This window comes from Manacus vitellinus, unplaced genomic scaffold (genome assembly GCF_001715985.3).
Source record: "Manacus vitellinus isolate BGI_N305 unplaced genomic scaffold, ASM171598v3 scaffold_30_pilon, whole genome shotgun sequence".
Taxonomy (NCBI): Eukaryota; Metazoa; Chordata; class Aves; order Passeriformes; family Pipridae; genus Manacus; species Manacus vitellinus.
The window spans coordinates 14,591-38,039 of NW_021940291.1; the positions used below are offsets into that span (position 1 = coordinate 14,591).

Genomic DNA, 23,449 nt, shown 5'->3' on the forward strand with positions numbered 1-23,449 from the left:
AAATTTTTGGGGGGTCTATTTCTGGCTCCCTAAAAATTGAAATTTCAATGTTTAAGGTGGGAGAGAAGTTGATTCTGTCTACCAGAACAAAGCCAAAGATGAATAATTGTCATGAAGTGATTCAGATTACTTGGAGAAACTTCTAGTTTAGCACCAGATCTTATTTTAGGAGGGCTGTGTATGTTGGAACTGTCTCAGGTCATCACAGTTATATATTTTCACTAAAAAGATAGTCCCTCAGCTATGTTCACATATGTTCATTCACAGTGCTTTCAAGATGTACAGTTACTACTATAGTAAGAGCTCTCCAAATTCCAACCTTTGCAAAACAGATGCCCATCTCTAAGCTTGTAAACTTAGCCTTCCTCTACAGCAAATGGAGAGCAATAGCCATTTTTGACATTCATTTGTTTCACAACAAGGAACACATCCAAACCAGGTTAGCTGAATTGCATTCAAAAGTGCCTGTTTATCTGATCTTGCCATAAGTGGAGCTGAAGCAGATTAGCCAGAAGTTGTTCATCTCTTGAATCATCTGAAGTACAATGAGGGTAAACAACCCCTGTTGTATGTGAAAAAAAAAGGCTTTTGGTATTATTTTGTCTCTGTTAATGAACACGTAATTGTGTTTTACCCTTCTGAGAGTCTGAGCAACAGCCAACCTCAATAGTAGCATCTTTGCTACCTAAAGGATCGGTGGCACTATTTTGTGCTGCTACTAGCCTATCAAATGTGCTGCAGCTTAGGATGCAGACACTGGTAGGAACATGCAGAAAATGAAATTCTAGATGTTTTTAAGCTTTCCAATACTATGACTGGAGAGCTAATTTATGTGGAGAGCTAATTTATGTGGAGAGGTAGCTGATCTAAGGAAGTTTCATCAGTTTACAAAGCAGCTAATGAAGCCTGGTTTCTGCTTCACTATGGGTTTCTAAGGATTTTTATCTCTATGTTCATTGTGAGATGTGACTGATATTTACCTCCTGGGGCACCTACAAAGTCGCTCTCCTCTGTGGATTCTTTGTTGTCTAACAATTTCTTTGCTGATACAACAGCCATACTTTTCATCTAGTCCTTTGCAAAAACTGCTTTTCTCAAAATCTGTTGAGATTTAGCTGTCTTTGAGTTTTTCATTTTTGCAGTTAAATTTGGCTGAAGTCAAAAAATAACTTCCAGACACAAATAGATAAAAGGTGTGATCAAATCTGCCTTGTTTCCTATGAAAAAAAGATAAACTATTCCTAGCCAGTAGTGGCATTTTGCTGCACACTATATTTACACTGAAATCTAAAATCTTCCTTGCTGCATTCATTTTTTGTTTGCTCTGTTTGCATGGGCTCTTTCTGGCCCTTCTAGTGATGGGTGAACTACTTCTTAATAAGGAAGTTTAAAGATTCTATGTAAGTCAGTAGGGCTGCAGATTTTGACTTCACCACTGCAGGGCAGTCTATGGCTAAGAATGTAAAATTACTTCGGACCAAAAAAGCAAGCTGCCTGGAAAGGAAGTTTCTATTTCCTGAAGTAGAGGGTTTTATCTCTGAGAAGAAGGAATGCTCCTGTTTCCCCACAGACACTTGTATGCTCTTAGTAAGCACTGAAAAAAATTATTCTGAAAGGCATTTACATGCATGCACCGGGTGGTGTCACAGTGCTCTGTATTGCAGTTCTTCCAGTTTTGGTGCTGGGTCTGTGCTGCCCATAATCAGGTTTCCAAGCGGATGCTGTCAGAAAAATCTTACAAGTGCTTGGCAGTTCTGGGTCAAACTGTACATGTCAAACCTCCACCCCTTTCTGCACCCTTAGTCACCTTAGAACTGTGTGGTTCAGTTTGTGCCTGCATTTCCAGTGGAACTGGATGACAAAATTGAACAGATGAAACTTTTTCCAGTGGAGGAATCCACAAAGAGTCTTTGGGAGAGAATGGAAGGAAAGAAGCCTTAACTGTGTATTCCTATAAAGAGTGACAGTGAGTAGCACTTTTGCTCCCCTCCATGACCCTCTTGGAAGTAAATGGAGACCTGTACTATTTGATCCCATGAAGCATTTTGTTTCTTAAACAAGAGCTGTTTGGTCTGCAGGTCACAAACACAGATTCTTCTGAAAAACCCAGGGGACAAACTGAAGAAATCTCTCTCATTGCCCTCTGCCCCTTTAGGGACTCAGAGGAGATCATGGGACCTTCTGATCTCATTGTCTTCCAGGCAAGGGACCCTGGCAGCATCATAAAAAGCATTAGTGCTGGAAGGGAATGGGCTCAACTCTCTCTGTCCTCAAAAAATGACTCCATTCTCCAAGAATTTCCTTCTCTTCTGGAGTATAGCTAAAAGGAAGAAGTAGCAAGAGCTCCATGTCATGTCTCTGTGCCCGAGTCCTGTGTTTGTATCCTCTTAGACTTTCTGTCTAGCCTCCCACTTTCATTGCTGGCAAAGGGTTTCTTTTTCGTTTGTTTCTTTTTTTTCATCTCCTGCTACTTAGCAGTTTTAGTTTTGCCTTGAAAAATGAAGAAGACTTCTTGGGATGCAAGCAAGACTTCCACCCACATAGCCTTTAAAGGCACAAAAAACAAGGTCCCAGCTGTTACTCTCCAAAAGCTGCTTGGTTTGGCCTCACTTTGTCTTGTTGTCCCTAAGCACGAGATAAGCAGAGTTCCTCTAAATATGAGGTTTGAACATGTCTTCGAGGCCCTCAAAGAAGTACTTGAAATTGCTTTGACATTCTGGAAAACAAAACAAGACTAATCATGGCCTTATTGTTGCTTTCCTGAGGGGAAGGAAGGGCAGATATGGGCGAGCTGAAATTCCCCATTACAGGCTGGAGTTGGAATTTACATGTAACATGCTTATGGCCATGGTTGTCCTGGTTGTGACTTTGAGTTCTTGCCTCAGTGGCAGGCTTCACCAAGGCAGCTGGAAGCTCAAGATCTTTTCCAGGCAGCTGCAGTCTTACAGGGAGCTCCCCACAGCACAGGGTTAGTTGTGGGAGACGACCACCAAATGCTGGAGCAAACCCGAGTGGGTTGGCTGCAGCTCAGGGAGGGTGCTGTTGCCACATGAGTAAAGAGCACTGCAGCTGAGGGCCTCCAGTGCAGCTCACAACACACTTGCCCACTCTGACAAAAGAGATCCTTGTCCTATTGCATTGTGGGCCACCAGGAGGTGGGGGTGGGAAATACACACAAGTATTCCCTTAGACACACCCTGAGCCTCACAGTAGGTTGCATGCTTCCCTGGAAGCAAGGCAATTGTGGAATGCACCTTATCTGTGAAACACATGGGTTTTAGTCTTCTTCTGCAGGATAGTTTGAATCTCAGACAATTTCTTTGTAGTCACCTGGAGATACACCAGAAACTAGATGTTTTTCACATGAATCTACAGCGATACAGTGAGAATTTTCATCTGGAGTTAAAAAGGAGTTCTCAGAAGATTTCCTGATAAAGTGAGCATGGTTGTTTTATGAACCATTACTGGACAAGTGTTTTGAGAACACCAGGGACAGAAAGGAAAGTTCTTGTTAGCAATATGGAAAATCACTGCTGTTATCTGAGGTAAGGCAGATGGAATTCAGAAGCAGGGGAAAAAGCCACATGCAAACTGAAAAGAACTCTCCCCAAAATAATACAAGGTAGAGGTTTCTGATCTAAGAACTACATTGCTTACTGATATAACTATATAATATAATCTTATTATTTTGTGCTGCAGGAGAGGAAAGGTAAGATAAAATTTTCAGTATGTTTGCTGTTTGACTGTACTTTGCTAAACCACACTTCACTGAACTAAGCACATACAACTCCACACATAAGCCCCAATGAAAGGACTTCAGCAAAGGCAAAGCCCTAAGTAAATAATCATGCAGTTACTGTTCTTGTTGTACAATGTTTGCATTTGTCTAGAAAAGCAAACTCAGATACTGGGAAAAAAGACAGAAATAGACTTACAAACTATGAGATCATAGGAAAGAAAATTCTTATGAGTTTTAGGTCTAACAAAAAGAGAAATACATTTAAATAACTGTAACACTGGTACACAATTTCTGAAATTTCATCTCCCAGCATAAGCTTTGAGGAATAGGGGATATTTTAAGGCAGAACAAGTTCTTCAAGTAAAGCAACCCTCTTCCAGGGCCAAATTTCCTAAATTAATTCAATCTTTTCAGGATACCACAAACTGTGTTCTTAACTGGCAACCTCCTAGTCCAATCAGGTCCAACCAGGCTACATAAGCCATATTCCCATCACTAATCCTGTAAATTCTTTTTCAGCATCACCCATTTAAAATCTGTTATGTTCAAAATGAATTTCCTTAAGTGTTCCAGTTTTTCAGAATTCATATGTGAAATACTTGAATTACTTTCACAAACTTGTCTCTAGAATAGTGAAAAACACCTCTGTAATGTTATTATCCCAAGATTTTGAGAAAACTACCAAAGAGTAGAACTCAGAACTCATAATATATTTTTGATATTCAGTGCAGCAGCTTCCATATCAGAATATCTTTCTGCTGCAGAGTGGTTTAAAGACATGTTGCCTTTTGCTACTCTTTTGGCTAGCCTCCTCTCCACATTTGACAGAGAACTGGTTTCTTCTAATGCTGCTGACCTTCCCCAGTTCCAGGAAATCATGGATCTTCCAATGATACACAAGTACTTTTACAAAGAGTAGCTTGAAAAGATCATTCTGGAAGTTTGTTCCTGGTCACATTATATGAAATATTTAAACGGTGAAACCCTTGTCATTTGCCTTGAAGGTTAAACAGAAAAACTAGTCATGAGAGCCTAATTCAGCTGGTCACACAAATGCTAATCTCCACACCCAGAAGCAGCTTCTTCCTGACTGTACCAAGGCATAAGTCTAGCATAATGATAACAGAAGCATAACAGGTTTTCAAATCACTAAAGATTATCATGTATGTGGTGAGCAAGTTGGAGAAGAAACCTCAGATACTGAGCGAAACAACATGCATACAACTACCCTATTTGACAAAAATCAAGTAGAGTTATAGTATGGCAGAGTTGGGGTTGAGAAGGAGCACCTGTGGTTCATGCAGCTTTCTTTTAAGCAGTAACAAAAGGCAATAGGAACGGTGATCAAGGAATGTGGCTTTACACAGTGCCTGTGACCTGACACAGCAGTTAAATTTCAATAGCCTGTCCCTTTGGACTAGTGTAGCTGAGCACTTCTTGCCCTTTGTTTGCAGGATCTATGGGAGATGTATGGTCATTCTTCTCCTTAAGGGAGTCTGAGCAAAACATAGCACACTAAGGGCAGCTAGTCCCTGGGTGGCCTATTTCTGCCTTCCTAACGTGCTAAGCAGAGGCCTAAGGAAAGACTGTGTCCCCATTTCCCTTGGTTTTCCTCTTTCTGGGTAGGTGTTTGGATTTAAATTAAAACTGGTATTCAACCACCTACAAAACAGCTTCAGTTTTGGTGGCTATGGCATTCAAGGCAGGGCCAGCTCTGAAACTTGGATGACATAGAAAAGTTAGCTGCCTACTGCGAAATATTACAGGTTATGCTGGAAGGATCACAATCTTGTGAGTCCAGTAGGAATGCTCTGACAGAGTTTTAGATCAGGTCCTTAACAGGGGCATAGTGTAAGTCCAGTTTAGGAAAAAAACAGGCCAAGGTTGCTTAGCTTCCCACGTCAACTTGTTCTCTGCCCCATCTCTCAGCCTTTCTTTTGGCTTGCAGTAACTTTCAGTCATAGTGAACATGGTTACTTGCTGTGTAATTTCATGTAATTTCAGGGTTATAGAGACCTCTGTACTAAGTATGCAGTGGCCTCTTGTGAATTATCTTGGCACTCATGAAATAAGAGATTGCTTTTTTAAAAAGAGGTGGAATCTGCTCTAGCCTAAACCCCATAAAGCTCTAATTATTATAGCAGAAAGTTTGCATCCTTCCCCACAAGGGGCCCTGGGTTCCCTGTGTTCTGCTTTTCACCAGGAAGGTGAAAAGCGTGTACTCCATGCTTTTCACCAGGAAGGTTGCTTAAAGAAAAATCTCTCAAGTAGAAAATCTCAAGGGCCCAGCCTCCTGATGAGATGGCTTTCTATGCAGGGAGTCTTTCTTACGTGAGGAAGTGCCAATAGGTCAAAGAGACCTGTGTGCATGAACACCAATCAGCCGTGTCATTACTCCTTGTACGTGGATTTTGACAGATCTACATCTTAAAAAAACCCAACAAAGAGCAGCTGAACTCTTTCCTTACAAACAGGAATAACTAATGTCCCTGATTTTTTCATGAAAAGTCAAGGAGCCCCATGGCAAGATGAGAGGTTAAGGAGCTTTATGTTCATTCTAAGGCAAAATGTAAGAAAACATTCAACCATCTCCTATCAAAATTAAAATACTGAAGGCATTCTTCATATATTTTAATGGATAATTAATGACAGAGATCCATTCCCTCCTTTTCCACTGCCTGCTACAGATCACCTTATACATACTGACAGCTATTCCAAACTGAGTGGTAGATGCAAATCTGATGGATCAAATAAATCTTTATTGTAAATTTCCTAAATTCTATGATATCATAAAAAATAAAAAAATGGAATCCATGTTCTTCTTGAATTCTACTGGCAATTTAGAATGCACAAATGATTGTTATAACTATCAGTTATATAAAATATTTTGCCAAATTCACTTCAGACTTTTTTTGTCATATGGATTATTGGCACAAGAAGGCTTGACACTAAATCCAAATGAATTGTTTTCCTGGCTAACATTACCTTGTTAATGAAGCATGCATCATTTCTTTAGAGTTTTATTTGGGCAGTGCTTGTAAAACACCATTTTATAGTGGATACTCATTTTAAGAAGCAGTACCAACTTTGCCTGAATGAAGCGGAATATTAGAGGATTTCCAAGCTGAACCCCACAAGTGTTTGGACTGATCCAAGATGGCCTTAATGCTTTACAGTATGTATTGAATCACCTTTTGCAGAAGGATATGATACGAATTCAACTGCCAGACTTCAGTACAGTGGCTGGATATTAATTCACCAGATGCCCCCTATTTGAGTGCCTCTTTACCAAGTGTGTAGCAAAAAATATGAGATGTGAGTCACTGCTGTATTACATTAGCTTCATGACGGTTTATCTTCAGTGAGTCAGTGGTGATAAAGAAGCTAAGTTAATATTTACCTATTGTATTTACTAAAATCACATACCCTTTAGTGGCAAATGATCCATGAAATGGGCGGTAAAGGGGCCAAGAAGAATTGTTCTTTTTGGTAATACAGCTGCAGAAGAGGGAAGGCCTCTTATGCCTCAGAATCCAATAAAGGGAAAAGTTATTAATCCCAGTATGTCACTGCAGGGGGAATAGTTATATCTTGCATGCCAGCAATAGCAATGATTCAGTGGTAAGTGATCAACACAGTCTATAAGCTCCCTGTCAGTCTGAATTTTCTTCTGAAAGCTTCCATGTGTTTTTTCTGAAAACCTCCGTGTTTCCACGTTTGAATATAAAAACTTCATTTGAATGCAAATATCCTTCCCCTGTCAGTAGCCCTGAAATCATTTCAGGGGAGTGAAGCATCCAGTGATTTCTAAGGACTATAGCCTGCAGTATCGGTGGAGAAGCCAGAAGCAGCAGCTCTGGTTAGTCACTGACAGGAACTCTGTTCCCCAAGAAATGGCAAAGGAATGGCAAAAATGACAGAGCAGACAAACAGAGGTAAGAAAATGTCTAGATGCAAAGGAAGAGGACTGAGTGTCCTGTTTCTTTGAGTAGCAGGAGTTGTGCTCTTGCTTTTCTTAGAGGAGGATCCCAGATGACTGATATTACTTTCTCTGCTGAGTAGAACATAAGTGGATGTTGGTTCAGTGAGTTATTTGTTTTATTCTCTCTGTTCCTTAAACACAGTTTTAAAATGTGCTTTTCATGCTCTTCCCATGACCCTAAGTGCTAAGTGGGGCTTATGGGGGAAATCATGTCTTTTGAACTGCCCCACGCACAGAAGACAAAGGGCTGAGAGTTGCACTGGTCAACCTCACTATGTATTTTTCATCAAAGGACTACTCCAACCTGAAGAGTATCTTTGGCAAGGAGTTAATATGTGGTTCCTGCTGCTTTTGTACTGCTCAGTGGGAATAAAGGGATTTTTTTCTAGAGTCAGGAATCATATTCCTAGAATCTTATTCTTCTTTCTGCTCTCATACCAAAATTCCTTGATTGCCTGGGCGGGATTGGGGAAAGAAGAGTACCATGATTAAAAAATTATGGACTTTATCTCAGCAGAGTTCTACATTTGGATTTTGACACTAGGTTTGATTTTGGAAAATTATTACCTTTCGGCTTTCCATCTTTATCCTCAGTTAAACTCTCTTCGTCTTTGTCTGTGATTTACTGACCTATGCGCTTTTCCTCCTGGGCTTCACTGCCCTTCCCCACACCTGCCATTAGCCCTGTTTTGTGGCATGAACAAGAACTCAACTTGAAAGTTACCATGAGAATATGCTGAATTTGAGTGTTACTGTTGCACTGTATTTATTTCAGACCACCCTCATATCTACAATGTCATATTCTCGTGGTTAGGTTTATCTACTAGATATTATCGTGGTTTACTTTGTACCTATTTGGATGGAGATCAGCAGGGAAGATGTGTTGTGATTAAAAGGAAAAGCAGCAGGAGTCCATTATTTCCATCACCAGTGCCATAAAGTCTGTTGGTTCTGTATTCCAGCCAAAATGGCAGGGCTTCAAGAACAGACTTTGCCTTCCAGTAGCGCCCTGCCTCGAATGCGACTGACAATGGAATTAATGGGACACGGACAGTGGCAAAGGGGTAACATGAACTCATGTTTCATGTGCTGCACAATGCTCTTGCCTGCTACTGCTGAATTTTCTTTAGAGCAACAGCAGCAGCAAATCTTCCTCTGGCAGACATTTGCACTTGCAGTTCTTTAAGCCACTTCACAACTGTGCAGGGGCAGCAGCTGAAAGAAGCAGTAGGCCACCTTTGGTTCACTCAACTGTGTCAATACCAGAAAGCTTGGTAAAGCAGTGAGCAAGACATGGTTCTCAAGGACCAGCTTACTGTCTGCCAACCAGATAAAAGGGCATGCATATTTCCCAGTGGGTGCCTGCACAAGCTCGACCTGAAGCCTTGCAACCAGAGTGAGACCTATGTCCACCTTCAATTATATTCATGCCCACTTACCACTGGCAATCACTCTGGCATTAGTATATTCCCAAAGGGGCATGGAGCAGCTGGAAGTGTGTCATCTGTGTTTGATTTGCTGGGTCTAGGTGAGAGGTTTCCTCTATGTCAGAAGCAGTCCCCCCATGACATGGATGATGTGAAGAAATGCTGGTGTCAACCAAGCAAGTAAATCCCTAGAAGAGACTCTAAAATTACTGATATCAAACATCTGTAACAGGATATCCTACAGACCATAGAGCTCGTGACTGAATCTGCTGGATTTTTTATGGGTCTGTGAAAGGGTATTAAAGTACTTTGAAAGAACCAAGGGATGCTTTTGCAGCAGCATAATTTAAGAGGTGAAGGACTGAATTGTGGTCTACGTTTTGATGGGACTTGGGCACTGCTTCTTTATGATGTTTGGAGAAACCACTGCCTCAGTGTGCATAAAGAATAAATTACCTTCCTATGACTGACTGGTATGATTATATCCCATTTGTGCAGTACATGTGAGAATTTTGCACTTTGTGGCCTAATGTTCCTGATTTGTTGAAGCAGTCAGTCTTTGGTCTTTTTTGTAAGATCTTTTGGATACACTTCTTAAAGGACAATGCCCTCCTGCCATAAGATTTTACTCTAAATAAACCATACATTATGCTTGACCTTACAATACTTTTTGCTCTAACATTTAGAGGTCACCATTAGTGATTCAAAGTTAGCAGAGGTAACAAAAAAGTCTTCTTGAGCTGGAGGACTGTGCTGATGTGCAAACCAGAGCAAAGCTCTGAAAGAGGCCAGTGATTGCTTTTAACTAATCAGATGTTCTGAAAAAGAAAAACTATTGTTGCCAAAGAAATAATAACAATGTAGGAGGAAGGTGGGGGGACCTATATTAAAAAATGGAAATTAGACAAGAACAACTCTCTTTTCCCATAAAGCAAGAGAGAACTGGATACCTGTCTTTTCTTAAAGACAGAATGTTGCTGGGTGCTAATATGAACAACTGAAAGAAAATTTAATGAAGCTCCACCTTTCAGGGACCCTGCCATCAATGTTTTGTTCTCATGCCAAACTCCTGGACTATAAAAATCTGCCTATAAGCCAAGAAAAAACACTTCCCTGAAAGGATTTTCAAGTTACCGCTCCATGGCAAGATGGGAATAAAAAAGGGGGGATCATTTTGGATCTTCTGCCTAATTTGGAGTTGTTGCAAGGGCAAAGAACCTGTTCAGATAGGTAAGAAAAAAAATCTAATTCTCACATTACTTACTCTCATTTTGCTCTCCATAGGTGAAAATAGAGTTGACAAGTTAAAATGTGTAACATATTCATGTAAGAGCTGTAGACATACCAGACACTGTTTAACATTGTACATTTTCATCCTTATTGTCACCCATTTAAGTATTTTACTTTTTTACTTCCATTAGTAGGTAGTGTATCAACTATTTTATGTTCTAAGTGACTAATCTTTAAGAGGAGACCCTCTGGATGCAGTTTACATCACAAAAAAAAAAAAAGGTGATATCCTTTTCAACACATTTCACTTATATTTTTTATACAAGGAGTATGTATCATAATGCAGATAGACTTGATTGACCAGCAAGAAATGTTGCATTAGGAATAATCACATTTTTTGTGGTCTGCTGCACTCTTATCTCCTGGTTTGATTTTGAATGTCTTACACTTTTCCCAACTGCTTAATGCACAAACAATTGATGTAACAGTTATTGCTGTCTTAGTAATCCTAGCAATTCTACTTCCAAGAATAGCCAAACTTTCTCATTTGCCCTCATTATTGTGTAGAAAAGTGCTAAATTGCCCTACTCCACTTTAGTCCTGCAACAACCTATGGCAAATAACAGTCCCTTTAAAAAGGGAGTGTTTCTGTAAGGACTTCATGGCACTTGAGTTTGTGTTGCACATTCCTAGCATTAAGATCTGAATTTCTCAGTTTTCCCCTGGTGGTTCTTAGGCAGGAATATTCAATAATATTTTAGAATTCACTGAGTGCATTAATTTTTTATTACATTGGTTTTTTATTTGATCTGTGATGGACGATGCTATGTTGATATTCCTAAACAAGCTACCTAAACAACACAAAGAAATTTGCCCATTTTCATTCGTCATTCTTTCAGATGAGCCTAGAAGAAATGCTAAATGCATTTTGTAGCAAACATATATGATTTAATTCAGGGTAATTCATGTTGTCTTTGTGAAGCTCAGTGGCATGAAAATGACTTTCTGAAATGATATCTTATATGCACTTAGGGTATGTATCTATGCATTTGACAGAGGTACAACTTAGAGGTCCAAAACATGATTTTTGGTTGAGAAGAAAGAACAAGTAGCTCTGAGCTGACTGCTGAAGGTGGTAGCAGCCTCAACCATGAGACCAGTGGCTGCTGTTTTGCTGTAGTCATGCCACCTATGATATCTCCTGGAAGGGACTCAATACAAGACTTTGGATGGGTCTACTGTGTAAATACAGACACAATCTTTATAGACAATGGAGAGATGCATGCAGTTTTGAGAATCTTGTTAGGCAGATATGTAAGGTAGGGAAGCTGAACCCGTTCTGCTTCACTGTTAACCTAAAGGAGCCAGGGCTAATCTGCTTACATTGGAGGTATCTCTGTCATTGACTTCAAAAGATCAGGGAGATGAAACTCCTTCCCACAAGCTAGTATCTTCCAGGAGTTATTATTTTTTCCCTTTGAAAAATCTCTCCTTTAATATTTTTTAACAAAAAAAGGGCAAAGCACCTCATATGGGGTGAATTTCTAAGCTCTCTTCCTATGACTTTTTCTTTAGTCCAGGTCTCTACTGTCGGTAGGAGCGAATGTGCCACCTGGGGCAATTTCCACTTTCATACATTCGACCATGTTAAGTTTACTTTTCCTGGAACCTGCACATATGTCTTCGCTTCACACTGCAACGACAGCTACCAGGACTTTAACATTCAGATCAGACGCAGTGACAAGAATAACTTCCTGATCTACTTCACTGTCACCATTGATGGAGTGATCTTGGAGGTGAAGGAGACAGGCATCACTGTGAATGGGAACAAGTGAGTAAAGACTGTACTGTTGTAAATTGGGCACAATTTTAAGGGCAGTCCTTATGAGAAGCACAGAGTTCTTCTAGCATTTAATTATGAAGGGCCAAGGCAATCTTTGACTCTGGGAAAACCCCTCACAATCTTGTTGGAGAGAAAATTGCAAGCATATGGGCTGTCTTCTCTTGACAGCCTTCTAGAAACAACCAAATATAGAACAGCATTCGTCACTAGTTGTAATTATAGTACCAAAGCCCATGTGTGTCTTCTAAATTGAAGGGACAAGAAATCTCCTAAATTTTAGCCATTTTCTGAATTTCTAAGTTTTTTAGGCTGTGGGAAAATGAACGGTAATTGTCTTGATAAGAGGGAAAACTAATGTAGGTCTGAGTCGCATCAGCAGGTGAGTAACAGAACAGAGCTCTTTTCACATCTCTGCAAATCCCAAATGTCAAGGAAATCCTGGAGGGATGATGATAATCTGCAGTGTCCTCATGTGGAGGGCATTTTTCCAATATTGTCTTCTTGTTCCTTATAAACTTTTGGGTTAGGTCCCAGGATATGTAAACAAGCAAAGCTTCTTTGGTATCTGTTGAGTGGGTAGTGTAGTATCAACAAATGACCAAAATACATTGTGTTGTGGATTAAGGTGGGTCAAAGGTCACAGTGGACAATGTGATCACACCTAAATTCAGTGCATTGGATGGCTGATTTTGAAAAGAGTGTTCCCACATCTTATTTAGTTTGTTTTGACTCTAGGTTTTCTTCCTATATCTCTGTGAGCATTACATCAGTCTTTTTTTTTTTTTAATGCAATCTCTTTTGTTCTCTCCAATTTCCAGGATCCCCATGCCCTTCAGCTTGAAGAGCATCCTGATTGAGGACACCTGTACTTACTTCCAAGTCACTTCCAAGCTGGGCCTGACACTCAAGTGGAACTGGGCTGACACTCTCCTAGTATGAACAACCAGTTAGTTGTTTTTCTCCTGGTGAAACTCATCAATGATGAAAAGCAGAGATGGATGCAGGCACTGTGTTAATGAAAGAAATTGTGGGAGAGAGGTGTCACTGCATCCATAAGCTGATAGGGAAGTACCAAACTAGGTAATAGTTTTGTGGGGCAGGGTCATGGAGTTCATGGAGTCACAACTTTGAGGCATTTCCAGCTGATTTTATGTGACAAAAGTTGCCACTGTTAACCCTGGATGTAACACATCTGTAGTTACTTCCTTGCTCCTTGGGGCACTGACAGCAACACAGCTAGTCCCTCCAGCTCTGACTTGCTAATTACCCTCTGTTTCATGCACATCTTGCATGGGAAACTAATCTGTGACCATGTTCAGACATTGGCCTCTGTCATTCCAAAGCCATGCTATGAGAGAATTCCCCTCTAAAGATCTACCCTGTAATAGCCTCTTCTTCAACAGTGTATTTACACTTTCAAGTGTGAACACTTATCCTTCACAATCAGGACTGAGATTAACTAAGTGGAACTTGCATGTCATGTTTTACAGTTCAGAGACAGAGAGAGGGTAAAAGGTGAATAGAGAGAAAAAAAACCAGGAAGCAATCAAGTGATACTGAAATTCTGATTTACTGAAGTATTTGCTTCCCTCCTTCCCCTGTACTAATTAATACTTAAAATACTGAATGCAGTACCTGTACATGATTGCAGAGTGGACACAATTTTAGGGTGACACACTTGTAGGAAAAGCTTTGCCTTTTTTTTTTGTGGATGTGAGTGATGCCAGTACTATCCTCCGAGTATGTAAGAGTGATTAGGTGCTGTAGTTTTATCTAGCAAGGCAATAGTGTGCTAACCTGGATCTTTATTTCCCCTAACTATGGGCAAAACAAGTAATGCTGGGCAGACCCATCCCTAGAAGTGCTATAAAGGTTTCCATTTACCCTATGGACTGGAAAAACTCTTAGATATGGCTAAAAGCTAACTAGAGGGTGCTTCTTTGCAGCATCCAGCATTAGAGCACAGTTATCTGACCTGCCTGCAGAGGAGCTGTGGTACCATGCAAGAGGTAAAAAATGTCTATATACCAGTGTCTCTACACTAGGAGACACTGGTTCAAGGATTAGTCCAGTGTTCAGCATGCTTCACTTAGCTCTTTACTTAGGAATGACAGTTGCTAGAGGATTATCTTCACATTTGAATTCAATCTGTCTACAGGTAAGTTTTATGACAGCGTTGTAAAAGAAGAGGAGACTGCTACAAATTGGGAATGAGCATTTCTGTATGAATGACTTTGTAATGTGCTGCTGATGTGGAGAAAAGCCTTTAAACTCTGTGTTTCCTCTTTTGTAGCTGGACCTGGAAGAAACATATAAAGAGAAAATATGTGGTCTATGTGGGAACTATGATGGCAGTGAGAAGAATGATTTGATTTTGGATGGTAGGTCATAAATACAGCATATTCCACACAGAACAGACCTCTTAATACATGACATAAAACTTGATATCTGTATATTTAGCAGGGTTTTGGATTTCCTGACAGGCACATGAACATTTTCATATACAGAAGATGTATTTTAAGAGCTTCTGGGATGATTTGGGCTTCTCTGCTCTTTTCAAACTTGCAAGAGTCTCAAATCTCTTTGACCCAAATTAATTGCTTGGCTATCCTGCAGCAACATTGCCAGGTTTCCCATTGATAATAACATACTTTAAGGAAATGCACGATTGTATTTTCTCTTCTTCCATTTTAGTCATTCTACATGTGATTATTTTTGTCTCTATAATAAAATGAAAGCATCAGAGAAATCACAGATTTCATTGAGCATCTTGGAAGAAACTGTAGTGCCATCCACCGACACCTTCAGATATTACAAATAGCTGAGGCTAAGTCCTGCAGAAGGTTGTATGAGTGAAGAGAAACCTGCATCTTGAGATATTAGCTGCAGGACTGAAGCCAAGGTAATAACAATATCCCTTAATATAATACCTTGGCTTCTTAGGTCACCAGAAGAATATGGTCACCTACCTCACCCATTCAGAAAGAATCCTGAGGTTTGATTAAAAGTACCATTTGTAGTAATATATTTGGGGGGTCATTTTCATATTTTGTATTAGGTATTGGACACATTTTAATCATGTTTGTGCCCTATACTTCACAAGTGCAATATGTGAAAACTAAAGGTGGCTCAATTTTTTATCAAGAAACAGTTTTCTACTGAGAACCATTGCTCTAAGAAAACCAAACTCCTCTCATATGCATCTTGTTCCATATAAAACAGGTTCCCATGCCTGGGGACCACATGGCCTACCACATCTTTCCTGAATACATCTTTCTCTCTGGGATGAGCAGGCAGAATTAAGTATACTTGTCCAGGCTAAAATTCACTGCATGTAAGGGTTCAAAATTTCTCATTACCTACAGACTCTTTCCTCTTATCAGGAAGAAAAATCCCATATCTACATGAAGTAGCTCATCTTGAAACTTTGTTCTTTATGTTCTTTAATGTCAGTTGAGATCCTTGGAAAATCATGTGGCTCCAAGAGCTCAGAGCTTTAAAAGATCACCTGTTTCCAAAAGCATTAGTGGTAAAGCACCTGAAAACAATGCTTTAGTGGAAATAATTAACATTTAGGGGACTGAGTTAGTATAGGAGAATAGATCTGGTCAGGAATCTATCTATTAAACATTGGGGGGGGGAAAAAAAGGTAGAGAATGTTATAGAACATACAAGCCTAAGGCTTTACATTAGGTTCTGATAGTAGAAGGCAAGTTAAAATGTATGACTGTTATACATGCAAATACAAAACTCTGTAAGATCAAATACACCCTAAACAAACCAAAGTCTTCAGAAATGATGAGATGCAATAGAAAGGTCAAGAGTTTCACGTGATTTTAAATTCCCAAGCTGACAGCAGGCCTTGATACAAGTGTGCCATATTCCTAGCTCTAGCTCAACAGAAGTTATATCAGGCTTTCAGCCTTTATAATATGGATGCTGGTTAAATTTGGGCTTTTGGTGAGGTGCATACTGCCTTAGAGACCAAAAATTAAGTGCACCTTTATAGCCCATTAACTGATCTAAAGAATTGCAGGCAGTTACTGACATGCATCTGGGGATTTTGCAGGATATAAAATGCATCCAAGACAGTTTGGGAACTTCCACAAAGTAGAGGATCCATCACAAAAGTGTGCTGATGTGAGTCCAGATGACCATACTGGAAGACATCCTAGGAGGAAAGACGATAGATGCAGTATATACGTAAGTATGTGTGCCCAAGAAGTACAACCCCTCCTGAACTACAGTGCTGGAGAAACTGTGTTGAAACAAGTGCTAATTACAGAGCAAGCACTAAACTGAATTTTTCAGGACTTTGCACATGAATTTGAGCAAAATGCTGAAAGAATATCCTATTATAGTGTTAGAGAAATAGATAGCAGGAGAATGCACAATTGAATGACAGCTTCCAGTCCAAGAAAAAACCTCATGACAGAAAGTTAAACTGGATAATCTCCTGAGGTCCCTTCCAACTTGAATTATCCTGTGGCCCTGGAATTTTGTCATCAGTGAAATCTTGTATATCCATAAACCCGAGAGGTGGTCAAATGTCAAGTGTAGCTTTTTTTTTTTTTTTTTTTTTTTTTTTTTTTTTTTTTTTTTAAAAACAGAAAAAAAGATGCAAGAAACTTATGTCCCGTTTTGGAAACTGCCCCAAAGTGGTTGCATTTGATGACTACATAGAGACCTGTGCTGAAGATATGTGTCACTGTGCAGCTAATTCTTCTCACTCTGATCTGGTTTCCAGCTGCATATGCAGCACTTTAAACCAGTACTCTCGAGACTGTGTCCTGAGGAAGGGAGACCCTGGAGAATGGAGAACCAAAGAACTCTGCTGTAAGTAACTACTGTTCTGGAGTTTTCTCTCAGGTTAGACATTTATGCAAGTATTCTGATTCCAGTGGAGCAAAGCTAGGGGCTCTGTTAACTACTGTGAATCAATCTGTAGAAGTACTTAGGCAGAAACATTGCTAGTGGAAAAGCTTCTACAAATTTAACTTGATTTTGCCTCTTGAATTAGAACTATAGCTTGATGTAGCCCCCCTCCTTCTTGCAAGTAAGTTTTCTCCAGTTCTTTTTTTGAATTTTACCATGCACAGTTAAGTCATAAATAACCTTGTTTCAAATGTTGACAACTAGACAGAAGTAGTTACTGAAAAGTATAATATGTTTGTACTTAGCTTATCCTGTGCTTTCTTACTCAGTAGTCCAGTTACCAAGCAGGAAATCACTGTAAATCCAGGGGGAAAGCTACAGGTAGTTCACCCAAACTGCTGGTGTGGATTGGGATAGAAAATTCATGCCAGAATCACTAATGCTTCAGGCAAAAATAAACTATTATGACTCCATAAATGAATCTGGTGTTCATTGCTTCTATCACGACATCAGCCAACCTTGAGCTAGTAAGATAATGTAAAATAGCTCATATTTCCCAGCAGTACTGTTTTGTCCGCAGGTAAAGTAAAAGTGGCCATAAAAAGTTCCTTTAGAGGTTGAACAAACATGACATATCTGGACAGAAGGTCTTGCAAATGAGATAAGCAGGAGAGGAGGAAGAAGGAGTCAGGTACAATGATTTGAGAGATCTTATAAGTACATCGTTAACAGACTCCATTTTCATTTGATCCTGCAGATCAGGAATGCCCAAACAACATGGAGTACATGGAATGTGGAAACTCCTGTGCTGACACATGTGCAGATCCAGAAAGGAGCAAGATTTGTAAAGCCCCATGTACAGATGGCTGTTTCTGTCCTCCTGGTAAGGCAGTTCACTTCTCCCAGTGATCACACACATCGGGGGACAAAGGGGAGGTTGTTCCCTTTCTTTAGCATTTTACGCAACAAATAAACTGTTTCTTCTAGCATAATTTAAAAACTTTCTTCTTGGAAGAACCAGATCTCTAAAGATTCAAGATCCTGACACTGGAGGAGGAAAGGGAAAGATTTCTAAGTACAAGGCAGAAAAAAATTGTGCAGATGAAGAAAGTAAGAATTCTTACTCTAGAAGTAAGAATGCAGATGAAGATGTCTGGTGAGGTGCCTCCCTGTTGTGAGACTAGATCTTGATGTAGGTTAAGTGACACATAATATAAATGCATTTCCAGGTATGTGCATGTGTAAATTTGTACATGAAATAGAGTCTAAGATGAGGTTCTGGTTTCTGTTAGATGCACTATTAGAAAAGAATGGAAACTGGCTTACATCCTTGCAATCTGACACTAGATAATCCTGTGACAGAGGAAAAGTTTCATAACAGTAAATATTCTTTGAGTTCTTCATTGCTTTCATTTGAAAGCAGTAAGAAATATTTCCCATCCATTAACATCTGGGGTGTTTTCCTTAAAACGTATCCCATTCGTTCAAAGAAGTGCTGAATATTCCTGAGTTTTTTTCTGTACTCTAATCTTCCTTGATGGTGTTTCCCAGACTCACCAAAACAATATTAACTAGCCACTGTGTCTGAACAGGAACGATCCTTGATGACCTCGGTGGCAAGAAATGCATCCCCAGAGACAGCTGCCCCTGTATGTTTCAAGGCAAAGTCTACTCATCTGGAGGAACTTACTCCACTCCCTGCCAAAACTGGTACTGATGTGATCCTGATTGCACTAACAAGGCAGAAGTATTTATTTTTGAGTATTGATGAGTTCCATTTTGTACTTCTCTCATTTCTTTTTTCCTTTTCCCGATATTTATCTTAAATAACAATGCAAAGCTTGGGTCTGAATTTCAACAGTACAGGAAAATTTAGAGGTAGTCCTCAACCTCACACAGTTATTACCACTCTCACTTAAAAATGGTTGTGAAAACTGAGCTCGAGATTTCAGAATGCAGAAAAATGAGACTCTTTGCTGGTTAATTCAGAGACATTGCCCACTATAGCGAGGCAAGAAGTCAGACCATGTTAATAAGTGACATTTCCAACAATCTCTTGTTTACAAAGGCTGTATAAAGGCTTGGATCTCAAAAATCATGATCCTTGAAAATTATTTGATTTAGAAAAAATCTGGTGGCTTGAACCCATCTCTACTCTGCACTAGCGAAAGTTGATACAACTTTAGGTATATTATTCTCAAAAGAGTTTTATTTCTTGCTCTGATATCCATCTGGTGAATGAACAGTTGTATATGTTATTTGAGCTCCTGTGACACAGTACCATTTCTTGACCATAGGCCTGACCTTTATGTTAGGAAGGAATGAAATGTGCTGTGATGCAGGATGGGGTAGATGTTCTGAAAATTCTTTTGGATTAATATTTCCTGCAATTTTGAGTAACTGAAATTAATGGGCTTTGGGTGGTTCCCATCTAGCCACGTCCTCACTTACTCCTCTCAAAGCCTGAGCCTATGTGGCAGGACTGTTTTCCTCTTGTGTGCACAGGTGTAAGAATTATAACTGCTCATTATCTCAGGTCCTCCACAATTAGCTGCCAAAATGTTGCATCAGCAACTTGCTGAATAGCTGCATCAATAGCACAAAATGTTGCAAGATCCTGTTGGAAGTTCTTTCTTTCTTTCCTTAAAAGGTCAAGTAAACAATTTAGGCCCTGAAAAACATTTCTTGCTTGACCATCTCAGTGTCTCTGTGAGGGAGTTAGTTCAAAGCCCAGGGCATTTCACTCTCTCATTGAGAGTCATTCAAACTTCACACTTTAAGGGCCTTAAGTCTTCTTCCCACCTGGTTTTAATGAGAAGACAAGGTAAAAAGACAAAGAGAGTGCACCTGTGCAGAGTCAAATGGCATATCACCTCTTCTCCCTTGAAGCTGTGTTTATTCTAACTGCTGTTTTTTGGGTTTTGCACAGTACTTGCAAAGGAGGCCACTGGAGCTGTATCTCTCTGCCCTGTTCAGGAAATTGCCACATAGATGGAGGATTCCATATAACAACATTTGATAACAAGAGATTCCATTTTCATGGCAACTGTCATTATGTCCTAGCTAAGGTAAGAGCAATCTCCCATTTCACTCCTAAATCTCTTGAGTAGCATAAGGCATTAAACTGTGCTGGAGCTTTATATGACGTAATTTAATTAAATGACACCAATTCAGCAAAGCACTTCAACACATACTCAGTCTTAAACCCCATAAATTTTTGAATTTGCAATGAATGGCATGTCAATTGCTGATGCTTAGCTTCAAAGTTTTGCAGCTTCAACATAGTTGTATTTTTTTTAATTGAAATTATTTTCTTAATTGATGTATTAGTGTAGATTTAAGCATTTCTTCTGAAGTTTTCTTTATGTGTGATTGTCAAAAGGAAGTGGATGAGCAAAAATTTCCACAAAAAGGTTGAATGTGACTGTCTGCAAATATGAGATCCACACAGGCTGATAGCAAGGAAACAGAGTGCACAGGAAAGTTAATGAACATTATTGATTTTGGCAATGAAATACAGTTTGCAGTTAGAGATCAAATACTCCTATTCTTTCCTTATTCCATCTTAACCTTTCAGAGATACTTTTTCCCCTTCTAGCTCCCATCCTGTAACAATGTCTGCACATCCCTTTTTTCATGTCTTTTCAGAACACGGATGACACAATTGTGGTGATTGGAGAGATCATTCAGTGTGGGACATCAAAGACAATGACTTGCTTAAAGAATGTATTAGTTACACTAGGAAAAACTGTGAGTAATTGGCTTTAATTAGTGACACATAATAGATCACTTTTATTCGGGTTCAAATATGTGATTTCTCTAACACAGTGGACTCATTTTGGTCTGTTGCTGTCCTGAGATGGGAAGATTAATACCAGCAGATGATGCAGTGCATGTGTTTGTTAGGCTTGTCCTGTAAGAGTTATTTCCTTTCCAGTTCTTTTGGATTCTTTTCCATTTTCTTTAGAGGTAGATGCCTAAAAATTATCCTAGTCAAGTTTCCTTCTCTTTTTCATGACTTCAAACTTTTTCATTTGTTTCTTTTTGAAAGGTTGAGTCTTTTAAAAGAAAAGATCCCCTTTATTTTACAACAGTTCTGAGTCCTCAGGTTTTTCCTAATGCAGTGACTGAAGTAGCAGAATTCTCCAAATGAAGGCCAAAGGCTTCTACTGAAAATTATGGCATGATTCACACTAAATTCAGAGGAAGCTGAGTTAGGATTGGTATTTATACACTCCTAAAATTATACAGATCTATTTGGCACACCTGGAATTTAGCTGTTGCAGTCCTAACCTTGTTAGGAGGTTTGACATCCTAACCTACTTCTATAGTCAATAAAGGAAGATGGGGATCTCCAAAGGACAAGTTAAGTCAACCCACCTAAGGTATGAGGTGTTCTTTTGGAGGGGCCTATCTCCCTGCATTGATTACTGGGGGAGTTTGAGTCAGATAGCTCTCATTTTGCTTATGTTACATTTCCAGTGAGATGGATCCAAACCTACACAGAACATCTCACATGCAGTTCTCAAAAAGATGGCTCACCTTTCAGGTGTATGAGAACATTCAATCAAAGCTGTTGATTATAGAGAGGGGTTTTCATTTTTTGTTAAGGCCTAGAGATTTTCCTTGCATTATTTTATGGTGTCTGGACACTGAGTTACATTGACCACAGAGGTGATCAAGTTCTGAAGACACTATTCCTTGATGCTTAATGAAGTTTGTCAGGTTGCTGCTGTCTGTCATGTCACATGCATTCACTACTGCGGGCTTTTTTCTTTTCCCTGCAGACTATAAAAATATGTTCCTGTGGAAATATCTACATGAACAATTTCATTGTGAAACTGCCAGTAAGGAAAGGTAAATGCCCTTCTTCACAGCTTCCCCACAGTAGCCTACATCTGTTTGCAGAGGGATTCCTGCTCCTTTCTCTGAAAAGAACTGATTCTGCTCATTGTTAGGTGGAGACTAGGCTAGGTCTGGGACTCCCTGGGAATTCCTGTGTTACACTGGATGCATTGGTAAATGGATATTCCTGTTTACTCAGTTTCATAAAAATTTGTAAGTGCATACATTCCTTTTTTTCTTTCTTCTTTAGGTGGCATCACCATCTTCAGACAATCTACATTTTTCATCAAAATCTTGAGCTCAGCTGGAGTACAGATTCGAGTGCAAATGAAACCTGTAATGCAGCTCTCCATAACAGTGGATCATTCTTTTCAGAATCGTACATCTGGTAGGACACACCATCCTCTTTCAGTTTTCTCTTAAACTGAATTATACCTGCTTGTCTATCTCTTTAACTGAACAAAATATTTTATTTTATATTCACTTTGGTATGTTACAGCTGCTGGTTAGATCTGTAGCTGTCCGGAAACAAAGCATTGGCTAAATCCTTCAATTTGCTGAAGAAAATTAGATCATCCCTGTGATGTTTTGTGTGTGTGGGTCTTTTAGACTCTATCTGTTTAAGTAGGCCTTCATTAGAGACTTGTGAAATACAGACAGTGTACTGGGGTTTGCCACCAATCTCCTGTTTGGTGGCATCATTTAAGCTTTTTGTGCTTCTGTTTCCTATCTGTGAAATGGGATTACATTCTGTCTTTCTGACACATTTTGTTTTTCTTTTGTTATTTCCTTTGCTTATAAGCCTTTGGGGAAGATACTTCTCTGTCTGCTAGTGTTTACTGAAGCACATTCAAGCAGCTTCCAATCTCTGTGCTATCACTAAGTGCTACTGTAATGCAGAAAAATAATAATTACACTCTAAAGACAGTGTCTTATCTCATTTGTGGGAACATCAGGAAGTCTCTGAAAGAAAATGGGTTTCTCTTAGGCAAGGTCCATTACAGAGCTGAGTGTTCATCTAGAAGCCATTCCTTTTTCCATGCATGTAGTTGATTTCTTCTTTTCTTTTCTTTCCCCACTACCCCCCGACACAAGGTCTTTGTGGCAATTTCAATAACATCCAGACTGATGACTTCAGAACAGCCACTGGAGCTGTGGAAGATTCAGCTTCTGCTTTTGGTAATTCATGGAAAATTAGAGCCAGCTGTTTTGATGTTGAGGACAGCTTTGAAGATCCTTGTTCAAACAGTGTGGATAAAGGTACCACGCTTTTCATCTCTAGTTTATCAGTGCTAAATAATTTTCACATGATCAAAAAAGCTTTAGAAATCTCATAAACATCAAAACCCACTGTCTTTGAGGCTATTACTAGGGAGGACACATTGCGTTTTGCAGGTCTTTAAGATTACAACTTTGGTTTTAAAACAAGAAACAGCACTGCTGGAGAAAGAGAGCCAACACCTTATTCACTGATGACTTGAAAAGCACACACAGCATCAGTGAGAGTG

General features: G+C 39.5%; 1 protein-coding gene across 1 annotated transcript in view; it reads left to right on the forward strand.

Annotated features, from left to right (window-relative positions):
• Positions 1-10,227: 10,227 nt before the first annotated feature.
• The window catches only part of LOC103759753 (mucin-5B), a 43,396-nt gene continuing 30,174 nt past the window's right edge, over positions 10,228-23,449 (forward strand). Inside the window, exons 1-13 of the mRNA XM_018075969.2 lie at positions 10,228-10,378; positions 11,954-12,209; positions 13,040-13,154; positions 14,515-14,602; positions 16,291-16,424; positions 16,832-17,057; positions 17,854-17,979; positions 18,689-18,806; positions 20,026-20,164; positions 20,745-20,846; positions 21,884-21,953; positions 22,192-22,329; positions 23,037-23,201. Of these exons, the coding sequence (XP_017931458.1) occupies positions 10,297-10,378; positions 11,954-12,209; positions 13,040-13,154; positions 14,515-14,602; positions 16,291-16,424; positions 16,832-17,057; positions 17,854-17,979; positions 18,689-18,806; positions 20,026-20,164; positions 20,745-20,846; positions 21,884-21,953; positions 22,192-22,329; positions 23,037-23,201 (1,759 nt within the window). The 5' untranslated portion in view covers positions 10,228-10,296. The remainder of the gene's footprint in view (positions 10,379-11,953; positions 12,210-13,039; positions 13,155-14,514; positions 14,603-16,290; positions 16,425-16,831; positions 17,058-17,853; positions 17,980-18,688; positions 18,807-20,025; positions 20,165-20,744; positions 20,847-21,883; positions 21,954-22,191; positions 22,330-23,036; positions 23,202-23,449) is intronic.